Source organism: Chrysochloris asiatica, unplaced genomic scaffold (genome assembly GCF_000296735.1).
Source record: "Chrysochloris asiatica unplaced genomic scaffold, ChrAsi1.0 scaffold00047, whole genome shotgun sequence".
NCBI classification, from domain to species: Eukaryota; Metazoa; Chordata; class Mammalia; order Afrosoricida; family Chrysochloridae; genus Chrysochloris; species Chrysochloris asiatica.
The window spans coordinates 13,847,758-13,864,226 of NW_006408565.1; the positions used below are offsets into that span (position 1 = coordinate 13,847,758).

The window sequence follows — 16,469 nt, forward strand, 5'->3', positions numbered from 1 at the left end:
GTGTTGGGACAATCTGGTGGAGTGCTGGGTGCTGGGGTGGGCTTGGGGAACAAATGGAAGGAGGGAGTTACCTCTCTGAAGATCATCTTCTTTGGACTGCTTAGAAGGCAGAGGCTCAAACTCCTCAGAGAAAGGTGAGCAGGTGCGCTTAAGAGGTATCCTGTAGGGACAGCAAGGAGGGGATTGTGAGCTACCCAAAGGGATCCCAGAGTCCAGAGGACCCAGCTGGCTCTCCAGAGGCCCGAGAGGTGGCAAAGACCCCAGGAAGGTAACAGGTTTTGGAGTTGGACTACCTAGGTTCAAATCCCAGCCCTCCACTTCCTAGCTGTGTGGAGTGGGGCGAATTTATGTAGTCTCTCAGAGTCCCCATCTATAAAATAGGGATCATAATAGAGTAATAATGACCATACTTCACAGGCTGTTGTGAGGCTAAAGGAAATAAATATGCACAGTCTTAGAACAGCATGGCCACGCAGCAGGGCTCAATAAATGCCCACAACTGTCATCATCACCATTACTCTGCTTGGAAATGCAGTGATGGGAGGTGGTGGGAGGAGGGAAGATGCACGTAGGTTCTGGTCCTGCTCTGTTACTTAATAACTGTGTTGCCTTTGCCTTGGGCAAGTCACATCACTTCCCCAAGCCTCAGATTCTTCATCCATAAAATGGGACTATTTTGGAGCCCTGGTGGCACACTGAGCTCAGCACTGGGATGCTACCTGAGCCTGGCAGTTCAAACCCACCAATCACTCCACAAGAGAAAGAGGAGGCAGTCTGCTTCCATAAAAATGTTCAGCCTCAGAACCCCCATTCTACCCAGAAACCCGTTCTACACTGCCTTCTAGGTCTCGAGTCAGGGCCGACTCCACGGCGGGGGTGGTGGGAGTAGTGGTGGTGGTGGTGGTGGTGTCAGTGGGTGTCTAACCCCCTGGAGTTGTTGTAAGGTATTAATAGAATTCACTATGAAATGCCTTATGAGAGGTACAGCTTGTTTATGGGGAGCAGCTGATCATAATAACACATGATCTTCATAAAGAGCATCCCCATTTACAAAGATCCCACATGCTCACCCAGCCTCTCTTCTCCACCTCATCCTCATGAGGTCATTTTTCTCATTTGGCAGATGTGGAGGCTGAAGCTTAGAGGGGAAGGGGTAGCCTAGAGGTGGGAGTCCTTTCTGGGTCAAAGGTCCCAGGGGGCACCGGCCCCTCCTGTGGCCTCCTGGCTGGTGTGTATGTGTGGTGGGGGGAATAGGAGGGCAGGTTTTGATCTCCACAAATCCTGTAGCACAGCCTATTCTCCTCACCCTCTGAATCTGCACCACCATCTCAGAGACTTTTTCTTCCCCTTTTTACAAGCAGGTGTCTCGCCAGAGATTCACCAGCTTTTCACATAAAACAAACTCATAAAAACCCAGGCAGTTTCACTGAGAAAGGAGCCTGGATCTAACTTGGGGTCCAGGGGCAGAGTCTTGGCGTCTCCCCCTGGGCCTAGTCCCTGCCTTGGAGGGCAGTGGGAGGGATGAGCAGGCTGGGGCAGTAGTAAAGGGGACCTTGGCTGCTTCTCTCCGTACCTGTTGGAGCTGCTGGGTCCGGTTGAGGGGACTGCCTGCAAAGAAAAGACATTTCCCGTCACACCCAGGAAGATGAGAGCAATGAACAGCTGAAGGCTTCTGGAGAAGGACAGTCTTGGGGAAGGGGTGGAGGGTGAAGATGTGGCTTTAATGCCTTTCAAGCCCATTCTGCTTAGACAAGTCTCCTTAAATGAGCTGACATCTTTGAGTCTAAAATGGACTGTCCAGCCCAAGCTTGGTGAACATAAAGGAAATGCTACAGAAACGCAGTTAACGAGAGGATGGTGGGTGTAGGGAATGCTTTAGATTATCTATGTGACTTTAAAAAAGCTGCTTTAACACCATGAACCTCAGTTCATTAATATGTGAAAGGTGGGGGCTCTCCCTGTGATGCTGAAGGATAAGCACTGGACTGCAAAGTCAGTCTGAACCGCAACTTCGGTGGTTCAAACTCACCAGTTACTCCTCAGAAACCCTATACAGGGTCACTATGAGTCGGAACAACTCAATGACCCATAACAACAACACCCCGCCCGATCTCACAAAGTTGTCGTGAGAACTGATGAGGTATTACTGGAAAACACCAAGTACAACACAAGTCTCCATTCGTGGCACTGGCTGCTCTTTCTAGAAAAGTATAAAGACTCTTGGGGGAAATGACCCTTTTCTAGTATTTACGCCAACACCTACCCGACTATAGTAAGTCAATATACTAATCACATTTTGTACATAGCCGTTTCTACCCACATTCCCACCTAATGGTAGCAAATTGTAAACTGAAATGGAAGGAAACTGTCAAACAAGTAGATAGCTCTGGAATCTCGATTTAGCCCTTGACTTGCTGTACGACCTTGTCTGGAAATTGGGAATACCACTAGCCTCTATCTCCTGGCGTGGTGCTGTGGGCTAATGCGCCAGACTGCAAAGCTTTGTGAACCGCAAGTTCACCAGCTGCTCCTTTGGAATCCCTATACAGGGTTGCTATGGGTTGGAACTGATTCGATGGCACTAACAACAACTATCTCCAAGGATGGCTGGGAGGGAGACATAAATGAAAGACTGCAGCAATGGGCTTGGCCAGGGCACTCCTGCCAACTCGAAGGGGCTCCGTAACTGGCTCCCGGCTGAGAGGTGGAGAGCTAGAGCTACCTGGATCTCAATTCTCTTTATACTGTTGATTGACTGTATAATGTTACACTGTTTCTTAACCCCACTAACCTAAGGAGAGGAGCCCTGGAAGCAGGGCTGGAAGTGCTAAAACACTAAACCAAAGGCCAGCTGTTGAAAGCCAGCAGCAGTTCTGCAGAACACTACTGAGTCAGATGACAGCTGTGGAAAGCCTAGGGGGCGGTTCTCTCCTGTCCTGCAGGGGTTGCTAGGTGTCAGAACTGACTTGGCAGTAACAGGTTAATCCAAGGAGAACAGTATTAGGTACTTTATGGGATTGCAAACCAATTGCCAATCAGCTGATGCCAACTCACGGTGGCTCTGTGTATCAGATTAAAATTGTGTGCACAGGGTTTTTCAGTGAGTGGTTTCTCAGCTCACCAGGCTTTTATTCTGGCTGGACTTGAACCTCCAACCTTTGGGTTAACAGTTGAGCATGCTAACCGATGATACCACACAGGACTCCTTCAGGAGTGCAATGAGGACTGGAGGAGCCCAGGGCACAGCCAGCACTCGGAGGGAACAGTGCCCCTAGCATGTCGTGGGCACACATACATTTGCTCTGTAATTCTAATAGTGCGAGCTGCTGAAGTTATTACCCACTCAGCTTGGAGGGACCACAGTCTGATTTGAGGTGGCAATACCAGAAACCATTTGTGTTTGGACACCACGTATGAACATTTCAGTGATTAATGAAGTTCATTTTGTCACTAACTTTCTTCTCTTCAATAAGCCACTGCAGTTATATGACCATAAGTGCACACGCACACACACATGCACACATATGCCCCTTGGATTCAGTAAAGGTGTGGCATGGTCCTTACCCCTCCTGGACGCTGCAGGCTCGAGAAGTGCACATTAGGGATGAACAGAACTGGCGGGGTCTCCAGGTCTATCTCAGGTCGCAGGTAGGTGGTTTCATTGCCTCGGAAGCCAGATGGCAGGCAGCCTTTGATGCCTGCTGGGAGGAGGAGCCCATTCGTTGTATCCCAAAGTTCTTCCATTCATGTCCCCAGATTGCTGGTGTCCCCCTCTTCAGCCAGGCCCAGCCCACCTCCAGCCATGCGTGCCCCCCACTGACCACTGTTGCTGGAGTCCGGGCACTTAGCCTTCCGCCGGTACTGCTTCCGCTCATCATCCCGCATTTTCCTCTCAGCTCCCTGCAAAAGAGACCCGGGTGGGGTTACTAGGGCCATGGAGAAGGGTTGGCTGTTTTCTTAACTGCTGAATCTTAAATGAACTCCTGATATGGAGCTGTAGGATCAGCACTGGACTGCAATGCACAAGGTCAGCAGTTCAAAGCCATCAGCTGCTCCTTGGAAAACCTATAAAAGGTTGCTATGAGTCGGAACTGACTCGACAGCATTTAACAGCAGCAGCATCTAAACTCGGGCCAGGTTTCAGATGCTGCTTTCTTTCCAGAGCCAGACCTGGACTTGGGAAGGTCCTAGCAGCTGGCCTTGCCTGACTGAGGTCAGTACAGTCCATGAGAGAGTCTGAAAGGCAGGCAGAGATATGGAGTGTGCGAAACAGCAATGCAGAGAGTAAGACAAGAAAGAGACAAAGCAAGAGACAGAGATACACAGAGAAAGACAGAGCTATACAGAGAGACTCAGAGACCCAGAAGGAGAAAGGAACAAGGAGACAGAGATACAAAAATATACACAGAGAGATAGCCAAGTGTCAAGTCTGTGGAGAGACCCAGGGAGACCTTCAGAGAGCGAGGTATGGAGCAGGAGTGTCCAGGAGGACACGGGAAGCAGGTCTGGCTCTGGTCCCTCCCCAGGCCCATCATGGCGGCCATGCAGCTACCTTATCACAGAAGATCTTGATCTGGCAGACAGCTCGGTGCACTAGGTGCTCAGCACCCGAGCCACAGTCGTAGGTGTCAATCTGCAAGTTCAGGGGGACACCCTTCACCCCCTTCTGCGAGGAGAAGTCTGTGCTCAAGCAGTTGACACCGATGAACACCTGGGGACAGAGGAGAAGCGGGTAAGTGGCCAGCCCGGGCACTGGCTCTGCTGTCCCCTCCTCCCCACAAAGTCCCACCAGCACTCTTTCACAGGTAGGGAGTCTGGTGCTTCAAGAGCTGAGGCAACTTCCCAGAGGCGGCACAGGGGGTATGTGGTGGGGCACGGATTGGGCCCAGATCTAGAGCCCAGGTTCATAAGCACTGAGCCATACACTCCCCCACTCGTAGGCCAGCCAAATCATCATGGTCCTGGGAGGTGCCATGAGGGAACCGCCAGGAGCTTAAAACCCAGAGCCCCACTTCTTCATTGCTTGTAACAGGGAGGTAGAGAACTGCTAAGTTTACAACTAAGAACCCCACTTTAAGGTTAAGATCACTCTCCTGCCTAGTTTCTTCCTACCCCCAGCCTCTAGCCCTTTCCATTGCTGGACACTTCAGTGAGGGAGTTCATCTTGGTCACCCCCCATTTATAGATGACAAGACCGAGGTTCCAGCAGCCAGGAGGCTGACATTTACACATGGAGTCAGGCACAGCTACAGGACAGGAACCTGGCCGAGGGCTGGACAGCTAGGTTTTGTCACTCAGGTCCCGTGGCTTTGATTTCTTTATCTGTAAAATGGGATCATTAAACCCTCCCTGTGGCTATCAGGAGTGTGCCGGGCACCTAGTGTGCTTGGCATGTGCTGACTGCTCCCTATGTTGTAACTGTTGTGAGGAGACCACACGAAGTGTCAATCCAAAGCCTAGGTGGAATGAAGGGAGCCTGGGGTCTGGCAAGGTTACCTGCTGACCGCCTCTGTGGGGCTCAGGGCCAGACCCCACCCCAGGCTAGCCTTGATTCCTTGGGACACATCCCTTGGAAATGACTCCTTACTGAACAAGGGGGGTGGGGTGCAGGCCTGAGCAGACCCCTTTCTTTGCCCTGCTGTGGGGGCCTGTTCTCCAGGCACATGCCAGACATACTTCCCCCTCAGTCAGCTCAGCCCCAGTGCAGCCCCTACCTGAGAAAGGCCCAGGCCTGGGGGCTTAAGAGGCTGTGAGAAAATCCCAACCGAAACCCACCGCTCCTTTCCCACGAAACTCTCCTCCTACCCCCCTGAACTGGAGGCCCAGCCCCTCTCAGCCGCTGGCATTTGTTTGAATAATAATAATCTTCCGTCTTTGTGCCTCCCTTTGTGTTTTCAGAGCCCCTTCACCCCATTTTCTCCAGGCAACCTGGAGGGTGTCAGGAAGAGACTGAGCAGGAAGGCAGACTGCACTCCCCAGCCTGTCCAGGCAAAAATGGCCAGGGCAGGGAAGGCACAGGTCCATGGTCACCCTGCCCCAACTCCCTTCCCATTGGGCCTGAGATAAACACCCCATCTGACCAAGCAGAAAGCCAAGATGTATAAATGTCCATAAGCTTATGGTGGATTCAGTCTGAGAAGAGTCTCCAATGCTCAACAACTGGCAGGAGAAAACTCAGGAGGCTCTAGTTTCTCAGGCGCCTCAGACATTCATGGTCTCAGGGAATCTGAGAGGCAGATGACTGATCCCATCTGCTATCCATTCTCAAGGATTTCAGCTCTCATCTACGGACCCTTAGGTTGGTCTCCTGCAGTAATCTGAACAATGAGCAATCTAGAGACCTGGCTGCCAGCAGCAGCCTGGCCTCTCACTTGCTGTGTGACCTTTTACAGGCTCAGTCTTTCCACCTGGTAAATGGGACCTGATAATCCACTGCTGTTGGTTCTGATTCACAGTGACCCAATAGGACAGAATAGAGCGATTCCTTAGGTTTTTCCTTTAGGGTTTCTGACACTTTAGATCTTTAAGGGAGCAAACAGCCTCATCTGGTGAGTTTGGACCACCCACTTTATGGTTAGCAGTGCAGTGTGCCACCAGTCAGTCCTCCTTGGTAAATGAGAGGATGGGATTTATAATAATAGCCACCACTTGTGAACCATGTCTCTTGAACCTCCCTACAACTTGTCAGCTGGTACTACGGTTGGTTATACTCCTATTTTACAGCCAAGAAAACTGAGGCTCGGAGGGGATTAAGTCACTGGTGCCAAGGTCCTATAGCTGGTTAGTAGAAGTACTGGGAAGCGGGTCCACTCTGCCTGGCTCCAGGGCCCGAGCTCCTACACCACGCTGTGTCTTGCCTCCTCCAATGGTACCCTCCCTCCTCAGAGCCACTGACAGCCACTGTCTAAGTGCCCGCAAATTACCCCTGGAAGGGGCTTTCCTGGCTGTCCAACCGCTTCCCAGTATACCCTCAGCACTGACCTTGGCCTCCTCATTGACGTTCCACACAAAGGAGAGCGCGTTATAGGCCACCTCCTGGATGTGCTGCACAGTGTTGAAGTTCTCTTTGCAGTCAGCTGAAACCACAGGAAACCGGGAGGGTCAGGAGGGGAGGGGGCCCTTAGGAGCTGGGCCTCAGCCCCGGAGCGGTGTGTGTTCTCTCTCAGCCATGGTTCAACCCAAGGAGGAGACTTGACAGATGGGAAAACTGAGGCCCAGCCTAGGAAGTAGATTTGCCCACAGCCCCAGAGGGAATCCCTGGCTTTAACTTAACCAGGGTCCTCCACAAAGTTTCACTGGGATTGTGAGTTAGAGCATCAACCAGATAAAGTAATATTTGTAATAATAGGAATACTATTAGCAGTAGTAGTTGTTGTTGTGTGCTGTTGAGTCGCTTCCGACTAATAATGACACTGTGTATGTAGGGTTTCCGAAAGTGGCTGATGGATCTGAACAGCTGATCTTGTGGTTAACAGTTCAGTCTTTATCCTACAGTGCCACACTAGGATGCCAAGTCATTTACTAATCCCCTATTTATATCATACGTGGCCTTAGTATATGTGGCCCTGAGGCAGAAAGCATGGTTGTGAGACAGAGTGGGCAGCTGGCCTCCATCTGACAACTGAAGAAACGAAGGCTCAGGGAGGGGAAGTGACACAGGTCATACTGCCAGGGAGAGAGTCAGGAAGCCCCAACCTGGAGACCCCAGGACAGCTGTGGCTCCTATCCCTCATGGGGCCAGGACAGGGACAGAGTTGTACACAAAGAGGACCTTCCCTCTCCCACTGCCTGCTGACAGAACCGCCTTGCCCAACAAAGCCCTTCAAAACACTGCTGCCAGCACTGCTATCTTGTGCATGTGCCCCTCAATTTTACGTATCGTGTCCTGCTGGGATAGGCAAGCCAGCAGCCCAGAGGCCTATTTATCTATACTGCTGGGGTCCCAGGGCCCTGTTTATCTCAAAAAACACAAAAAAAGAGGCCTCTGCTTCTAGTCAGCAGGTACAGATCCCTGCTAAGAGACATAGTGCTTGACCTGGACCCCAGGGTCCAGGCAGGAGGCCAAGGAGGCCAGTGTGGGTGGGGAAAATGGGGCACAGACATGAGAGCTGGTTATATGTGTGTGTTGGTTTCATATTTCTTGTTGCTTGCTTGCTGTCAAGTCGATTCCGACTCACGGTGACCCCAGAGTTGCAGAGTAGAACTGCTTCATAGGGTTTTTAAGGCTGTGATCATTTGAAGGCACGGTCTTCCACGGTGCCTCTGGGTGGATTCGAACCACCAACTGTCTGACTAGCTGTTGAGCACTTAGCTGTTTGTGACACCAGGGATTGTAGGTTTCATACTAATACCTAACACTTCCTTCTCCTGAATGAAAGTAGAGTAGGGAACATGCCTGTAGAGTAGGTAACATGACCAGTCCTGGGTTTGAATCCCATTCTGCCACTAGTCATGTGATTACAGAGAAGCTGTAACACCTCCGTGGGCTTCAGTTTCTTGCTCTGAGCATCAATGGCGTTATTGGGAGCACTGCACTTAGCACCATACACTAGACTTACGGTCAGCCCTCGATAAAGACAACTGCTCAAATAAAAAGAATTCATAAACACAAGAACTGTTGTTGCTAAGTGCTGGCATTAAGTCAGTTCCAACTCACAGTGACCCTGTGTGGACTTTCTGAGGAGTGGCTGATGGCTTTGAACCATAGACCTTAGCAGTTAGCAGTGCAGTACTTATTCAATTCTTCATTACTCCTCCCCTTTCCACACTGTTTTATATTTAGTAGATTGAATTTCAGTCTATCGCTCAAAGTCAGATGGCTACAGAGTAGCAAGGCAGGACTGAGAATCCAATCCCAGAGTCCATGCTGGCTATAACAAAGGTAGATGGAGAGGGAAGAAGGGCCCAGGGCCATCACTGAATCCAAGTGCTTCCTGTTAAAGGGGGAAACTAGGGCCCCCCATAATGGCAGGGCTGGTAGTAGGGCCCAGTTCTCCCCCACCTACACCTGGTAGGTTCTCACCCACGTCGATGACCCGCTGCTTGGCAGTGGGCTGCCGGGAATGCCAGTGCTTCCAGAAACGCAGTTGTTCCACCGGGACCTTCTCATTGTCGAAGACAACCATCACCACGCTCTGCAAGGACAGCATGTTACTGTCATTCCCAGAGCCTGGGACAGTGGCTCTGCCCTTTGCCTCAGGTTCCCTAGCCAATAGCAAGGGGCAATTACTCAACAGCACCCACTCCCCCGGGGACCCTGGCTGGCCTGACTACCACCTATGTGTTGTCTCATTCCACCCTCCTACCCCCGGAAGCTGCTCCAGGGCCAACACACCTTGACTTTGTTGGAAGACAAAGCAAGGGCTTTGCCGCCTGCCGGAGTCCGCAGAGTGACCGGGTAGAACTGGCCCTTGTTGAGGTAAGCCATGGGTGACTCGCCTGACTTGATGTGGATAGCTTTCGGGGAGTCTAGAGTGTACTCGAAATCACTGCAGGGAAGAGAGAGAGGGCAGTGAGGATGGGCTTCCAGCAGGGGCATCCCCAAGGCAGTAGGCTCTGTCTCAGACTTGCCCATGACCTTGGTAGATTTATTTTCCTGGACATCAAGTCCACATTTTGGGAGTTTTCTTTAATGGCAGGGTGCATTGCTAAACAACAAGGATCCAAAGGTGGCCAGAACGAACCCTGAGCAATGACAAATCCACAGGGGAGCCCAAGGACAGCAGCACCTCCATTTTCTAATAGGGTGATGAGCACTGAATGTTCATATATTAGACTCTGGGGACAGTGTGGGACTCTGCCCTCAACCCCTGGCCCATTGCTTAGGTGACCAAGGGTCCAAAGGGATGGAGTTACCTCTTGGGACTGGGATAATCCTCTGGACATGCGGGTTCCGGGGATGTTTTCAGGATATCTGGGAAAAGCAGCGTCTGCAGAGAAATACAATTCCGAGAGAATAAACGGCCACTGTCAGGCTGCAGGGACCTCAGCCTAGGGCCGCCACACACCGCGTTAGGTGTTCAACTATACATACTCGCCAACCTGTCTCAGCTCTAGGAAGCTTTCTTCCACATATTTGCAAGCCCTGGCCTCCTCACTGTCCTCTACCCTTCTATACAGGTACGCACACATCCAAGAATGCTGTAAGAGGCCCGGGGGTGAGCCCTCACCTCTTGTGGGTCATCTTTGAAGGTGCTGTCTGGCTGCCAACGCTGTGCAGGTGGTGCCCCGTGAATACTCTCAAACAAAGAGTTGAGGGAGCTGTTATCATATGCGTCGCTGGTGGGTAATAGGTAACTGTCCACAGAGCCAGCCTCCAGCTTGCTGGAACCTGGAGGGAGGGGAGTTGCCTTGCCAGGGGTGGACACAGCCCCTTCCAAACTCAGCAGGTTGTTCTTCTTGAGCAGATCTGGGTACTCTGGGATTCCAGACACGTTCTCCGTCAGGAATTTCATGAGGTGTGTGGGACTTTCAAGGGGGGTGAGGTCTGTCTCATATTCCATGCCATGGTAGTACCTGGGGGTGGAGGGGAGTGGAGGATTACATGAAAACCTCGATCCTCTCTGGTGTGGAGGGTTCCCTGACTTGATTGCAGGGTGTCTATCATATTGCAACAAGGCCCATTTGTTGTAGGGATGGGCCGCAAAGTGTTGAAGACTGAATTAGGCACAGCTCAAGGTTGAGGGAAAAAAAATGTCTGCTTTACCTACTATGTTATTTTGTTGTTGCTAGCATAGTGGTTACAAATCGAGCTGCGAACTGCAAGGTCAGCAGTTTGAAACTACCTCAAACTAGCTGTTCCACAGGAGAAAGATGAGGCTTTCTGCTACCGTAAAGATTTACAGCCTCGGAAACCCTGTACAGGGTCACTATGAGTCAGAACCGACTCCACAGCACATAACAACAACAACAAGTGCCACCGAGTTGGTTCCGACTCATAATAACCCTGTATCGGGTTTGCAAGAAGTGGCTGGCAGGTTTGAACCCACCAACCTTGCAGTTCACGCCAACCTTACAGTCCAGTGCATTAACCCGCAGTGCCACACCAGAACTCTGTAGTACTCAGAAATTAGTTAAGACTGAAATCTGAATTGCTTTTCTCTGAGCCATAGTCAAAACCTTCCCTCTTTAAAACAACAGTATTGAGTGAAGCCAAGGGGGAGGAGCAGCTTGTGCTTGTCATGTAAGTAGAGAAAAAATGTCTAGAAGGACTTGAACCCAGATTGTTGGAACACAAGTAGCATTACAGGAAACGCTCACGTTTTACTTCATACATTTCTATAGAGCTGGAATGATAAGCACTGGGCCGCGAGTGAGCCGTAAAGTTTGGGCAAACCCACTGCTCAGCAGGAAAAACATGAGGCTTTCTGCTCCCACAAAGATTTAAACCACAGAAATCCTATACAGGGTCACTGTCCATCGGAACCAACTAGAAGGCACTTTTAACAACAATGTTGTTGTGGTCGTTATTAAGTGCCATCGAATCGGTTCGACTCATAGCCACCTTGTATAGGGTTTATGCCGAGTGACTGGTGGGTTAGAACTGCCAACCTGTGGCTTGCAGATTGGTGCTGATCCTATTAACACCACACCAGGATTCCTAACTACAATACAGTTGGAATATTTTATAACAAACAGGTTATAATCAGGAAAGGCTAATACTATTTTTTAAAATTAATTTTTAAAGGTTCTCCATTTTCAGCAGTGGAGGGCAGTGGCTCTGGACTGGTGGCACCCTCACAATGTGCTAGAGACTAACGCCTCTCCCTAAACAGCTTGAATTTTCTGGTAGCCAGACGCCCAGAAGATTTCCAAGAAGACTTAGTGGTGGTGGTGGTGATGTGCCGTGAGTCGGTTCCGACTCACAGAGAACCTGTACAGGGTTTCTGAGCCTGTATATCTTTATGGGAGCAGAAAGCCTCATCTTTGTCCCGCGGAACAGCTGGTAGTTTCGAACTGCTGACCTTGAAATTCGTAGCCCGATTCATAACCACTACGCTACCAGAGTTTCCTTCCAAGAAGCCTTAGGCGGTAATTTTTGAGAGGTCACCTGACTGACCAGAAGGCGAAAGTGGGGAAAGAGGGGCCGGGTCCTTCTTGTGCTCATCTGATCATCAGCTTGGCCAGGGCTACTTTCTGCAGGAAAGGGAACATCACTGCCCTGAGGCACTGATGTCAGGCAGAGACCCAAGTGAGACAGGGGAAGAGGTACAGGAAGCCAGGTGGCCCCTGTCTGGTTGGCCCTCCCCAGTGTAGGCCGTAGGGAGGAAGACTTTGAAACTGGGGCAGTAAGGTTGCCTCAGGGACTTGCCCACCACTATGGAGCTGAAGTTTGTTTTCAGTCAACTCGCCCCACACGGCCTGCAGGTATCTAGAATGTGTACCTGTGCCTCTGTATACACCTCTGAGCATGCGTCTCGATCTGTGCGTGCGTCTCTGCACGTGTGCCCCTCCCTGCGCGTGCGCACGTTACATGCCCCCCCCTGCGCATGCGCGCAGTTGCGTGCTTCTGTATGTATATTTCTTGAGGCTCTGCAGCGTAAGCACTGAACCGTTAACCTATTGATCTTCGGTTCAAACCTACGAGCTGCTTTTTGAAAATCCTATACAGGGTCTCTATAGTTGGAACTGACTTGACGGCACTTAACAACAACCGCTACTTTTATGTTCTTTGTGGTCCCTTGGCTCTTTTGCCTTCATTGATTCTTTCCTTTATTAAAAAAATTAAAATTTTGTTTTTTTACAATTGCATTGGTATAGTTGTTGTTGTTAAGTGCCGTGGAGTCGGTTCCGACTCATAGCGACCCTGCACAGGGTTTCTGAGGCTGTAAATCTTTACGGGAGCAAAATGCCTCATCTTTCTCCCGCGGAACCGCTGGTAGTTTTGAACTGCTGACCTTGCGGTTCACAGCCCGATTCATAACCACTACGCTACCAGAGCGCCTTTGGATAATAGCTAGGGATTAAGAAATTGCATTGGTATAGAAGCAAATATAATTCAGGTAGGGTTGTATTCATTATTTTTCTTTCCGATATAGATTTTCGTGGACTCCTGAAAGTATTGTAAGCCCTAGGCTCTGTGCCTCCTGAGTCTGCCCTGTGTTAAGAGAGGTCCATGTTGGAGGTGGTGGAGGACAAAGAGGCAGAGATGGCGGCATTGGTGAATCTCACCTCTTTCCCTGGTCATTTCGACACCCGGTGCTGGAGGACAGTATCCTCTTCTCCTTGGGACCCTGAGAAGAGAGGAGAGGAAGGAAGGAAGGATTTATACATGACCTGGGCTTCAATCTAGCTGTTGGGAGCCTTAACCCCCCTCAGGTGATCTTGGCAGAGAAAGGTAGCAATCTTAGTCACTGGGGAAAAACCTCGAGGAGCTCTAGCCACCATCCAGTCAACCCCCTGGTAGGGTAATGAAAATCCAGAGTGAGAAGAAAGACCCCCTGTTTAGCATTAGAGCATGGAATTTGAAGTCAGGCAGGTCTGGTTTGGCTCCCAAGTGCTGTGTGTTGGACTTAAGTTAAATAACCATATCTTTCTGAGCCTCAGTCCACAGTGTTTTCAAATGCCAAGTGGGAAATTAGAACACCTATTTCAAGGGGATTGTGAAGACTTATTCATAAAAAAAATACTGGCTATTTTGTAACAGAGTGCTTCCTATGCTTTAGAGTTTGTACTGCCTGCCTTTTCTATGCTCTTTTTTTAAACCTTTACAACCACTCTGGAGTAACTGGCTTTTTATCCCAATTCTGTGAATGAGGGAACTGATGACCCGAGAAACTCTTGGTAGTTAGAAGAATGGATGCTAAAATCCAGACTTCTTGGTCTCCGTTCCTAGATCTGCCACAAACTGGCTGTGTGATCTTGGGGAAGTCCCTTAACCTCTCTGTACCTTATTGCCCTGATCTGTAAAAGCAGGGATACCAACCTCAGGGGTTGTTTTAAATGCTTAGAACAATACCTGACGTAGGTTGTTGTTGAGTGCCATCAAGTTGGTTCCGACTCACAGCGAGCCTTTATAGGGTTTCCAAGGAGTGGCTGGTGAGTTTGAACCGCTGAACTGTGGTGCAAACTGACCTTGTGGTTTAGCATATTATCCTGCAGCACCACACCAGGAGCATACTTCTAATTATATTTGTATATCTTAGAGCATCTAAGTCATTTGCCCCTACGGCTAATAAAGCCAGAACTAGGACTCTAATCCCAGTATAGTGGCTCTTAATCATACCCCATGGGAAAGGATGAGCGAAGGCTCCTGGCACAGTGCCCGGCATTCAGTGAGAAAACAGTAAATTTGGGACTACGGTGTCCAAAGCCTGATATGTGGCAGGATTAGGCTCAAACTACCAACTTGGTGCTCTGTCTGCAGGGCAGTCTCTGAATCCAGAGTGCCCCAAAACTGCCTGGGATGGGGACAGGAGGGGAAGGAAATGGCTCTGTATCTTACCAGGATACTCTACATCACTAAAATACCATAGGTGTGACCTTCAGAGCCTGTCCCCACCATTCTGATCCAAAGAGTGACCTCTTACCTAGTGAAGGTGGTGCTGGACTTTATTTTATGTTCCAAGCTATAACTGTAACTTTAGGCTGTAAATCCTAGACTGAGGTGTAAACCCAGACCCAGCGTTCTGACTCCCACCACAGCCCCAAGCGTAGGTGGCCAATTCAAATTCCTCTCCCAGCTGCCTGTGCCCAATGCAATCAGGAAGGTCAGCACTCCAGGATACGAACCAAAGCCAAAGAGATACTCTGAAGCCTTCTATCTGGGAGTCCCCCATGGCCTCTGCATTCATACATATTTTCCTTTCTTTATGACAAGGTGGATAAAATACATCTTGGGCTAATAAGTTTGGAGGCTTATTTGCAAGATGACTTTAAATCGTCAAGCCTAGAGTCAGTTATCCCAACAATTAGCTCTTCGTGTCTCTCCATCCGCAATCTGGGAAAGTCTATGGGAGCAATCACCCAGCCCAGAGATGGCAAGTAAGTTTGTTCTCTTGTGACAGTTCAGATAGATGGGTAGGGTTGCCTGGAGCATTAAGTGGTACCCTCAGTGGGAATGCAGGCTGTTATCCATTAGTAATGTCTGGCTTGGGAGAGGAGGTAGGAGGGATGATGTCATATGTATTTTGTATTTATGACTGCTGACTAGTTCAAGCTCCATGTATTAGGCATGGGATACTCTAACTCAATTCCCCACAGTCCCAGGAATCAAGGCCAAGGATCTGGAAACAATTAGAGAACAGTAAAAGGCCCTCTGTCAAGAAGTGTTAAAACAGATATAGTAGTGGCAGGGGTGGGAAGGGCAAGAGATTCAGGAAAGGGACAGTGAGGTGGCGGGATGACTTCTGGAAGGAGAGCAGAAGGTTTGTTCCAGGTGGTGGGGGTGACAAGGAAACTAGGGCAGAATGATGGCAAGTTGGGGTGTTGATGTCATGGAGTGGTCATAGCTGAAGCAGTAAGGAGTCACACTTGAATCTATTCAACCAACACATGCTAAGCACTGTGTAGTCAGTGGTATGGGGGTGCTGGAGGCTTAGTAATGGCCTCAACCTGGTTCTTGTCCTTTAAGAGCTCAGTCTCCTAAGGAAAATGGAGATATAAGTGTGAAAATGGCCAAAGTTAAGGCTAGATTCAAAGATGATGATGGATACCTATGGGTGTCTGGAGAAAGCACAGAATGGGCAAACCAAGAAAGCCTTCCTCGTCCTCAGTGAATGAATGAGATAACATTTAGGCTGAGATCCAAAGTAGGCAGAGGAAGAAGGGCAATGGGGAGGGTGCCAAGCAGAGGCAACAGCACATACAAAGGTTGAGAGGTGAGAAAACGTGCTGAGGGATTGTGGGTGACCACAATGGGCTGCTGAGTGACGAGCCTGAAAGGGAAGACACACAGTCAGTCTAAGGGGGCACGCCCACAGGTGGTGAATTTACCATGTAGTAATCGTAGAGGAAGCTCAGGGCCGCAACGCTGTCATCATCACCATTAACCCTCATCATGGCCTTTGTGGCAGCGGTTAAGGGGTTTTCCAGGTAGGTCTTCCAGGCTTCGTCTTCATTAGTGTAGGAAAACTTCTGGAAGTTGACCGGATCGTTCTTTAGCAGCCGCACAGACCTGAAACTGGAAGTTGAGTACGGAAGGTCAAACTCAGGCTGTCCTAGAGAAGAGTCCATGAATGCTCAAGAATTCAAAGACATCAGTCTTGAAAACTTGAAACTACCATGAGGCAGTTTGGGGCAGTGGAATGGACACAAACTCTGACAATAACCAAGGTTGCCGTTTAGTAGCTGCAGACCTGGGGCTTCAGTTAACCTTATCTATAATACAGGCACCAGGATCCCCACCTAGGGCAGGAGTCAGTACAGAGTGTCCATTGTAGATTTCACCCACTCAAGGAGAATTATTAAAACAAGAATGGGGGTTGGTGTAAAGAGAGAGAGAGACATAGACAGAGAGACAGAAAGAGAGA

The 16,469-nt window shown here is 49.8% G+C and overlaps 1 protein-coding gene across 1 annotated transcript in view; it reads right to left on the reverse strand.

Moving 5' to 3' along the window:
• Positions 1 to 16,469, reverse strand: part of GRHL3 (grainyhead-like 3 (Drosophila)) — a 37,977-nt gene that overhangs the window by 9,277 nt on the left and 12,231 nt on the right. Inside the window, exons 2-13 of the mRNA XM_006862293.1 lie at positions 15,934 to 16,120; positions 13,171 to 13,232; positions 10,170 to 10,515; positions 9,856 to 9,929; positions 9,335 to 9,488; positions 9,023 to 9,134; positions 6,982 to 7,076; positions 4,553 to 4,711; positions 3,822 to 3,900; positions 3,565 to 3,698; positions 1,574 to 1,608; positions 72 to 160 (exon numbers count right to left, since the gene is read on the reverse strand). Coding sequence (XP_006862355.1) covers positions 72 to 160; positions 1,574 to 1,608; positions 3,565 to 3,698; positions 3,822 to 3,900; positions 4,553 to 4,711; positions 6,982 to 7,076; positions 9,023 to 9,134; positions 9,335 to 9,488; positions 9,856 to 9,929; positions 10,170 to 10,515; positions 13,171 to 13,232; positions 15,934 to 16,120 — 1,526 coding nt within the window. The remainder of the gene's footprint in view (positions 1 to 71; positions 161 to 1,573; positions 1,609 to 3,564; positions 3,699 to 3,821; positions 3,901 to 4,552; positions 4,712 to 6,981; positions 7,077 to 9,022; positions 9,135 to 9,334; positions 9,489 to 9,855; positions 9,930 to 10,169; positions 10,516 to 13,170; positions 13,233 to 15,933; positions 16,121 to 16,469) is intronic.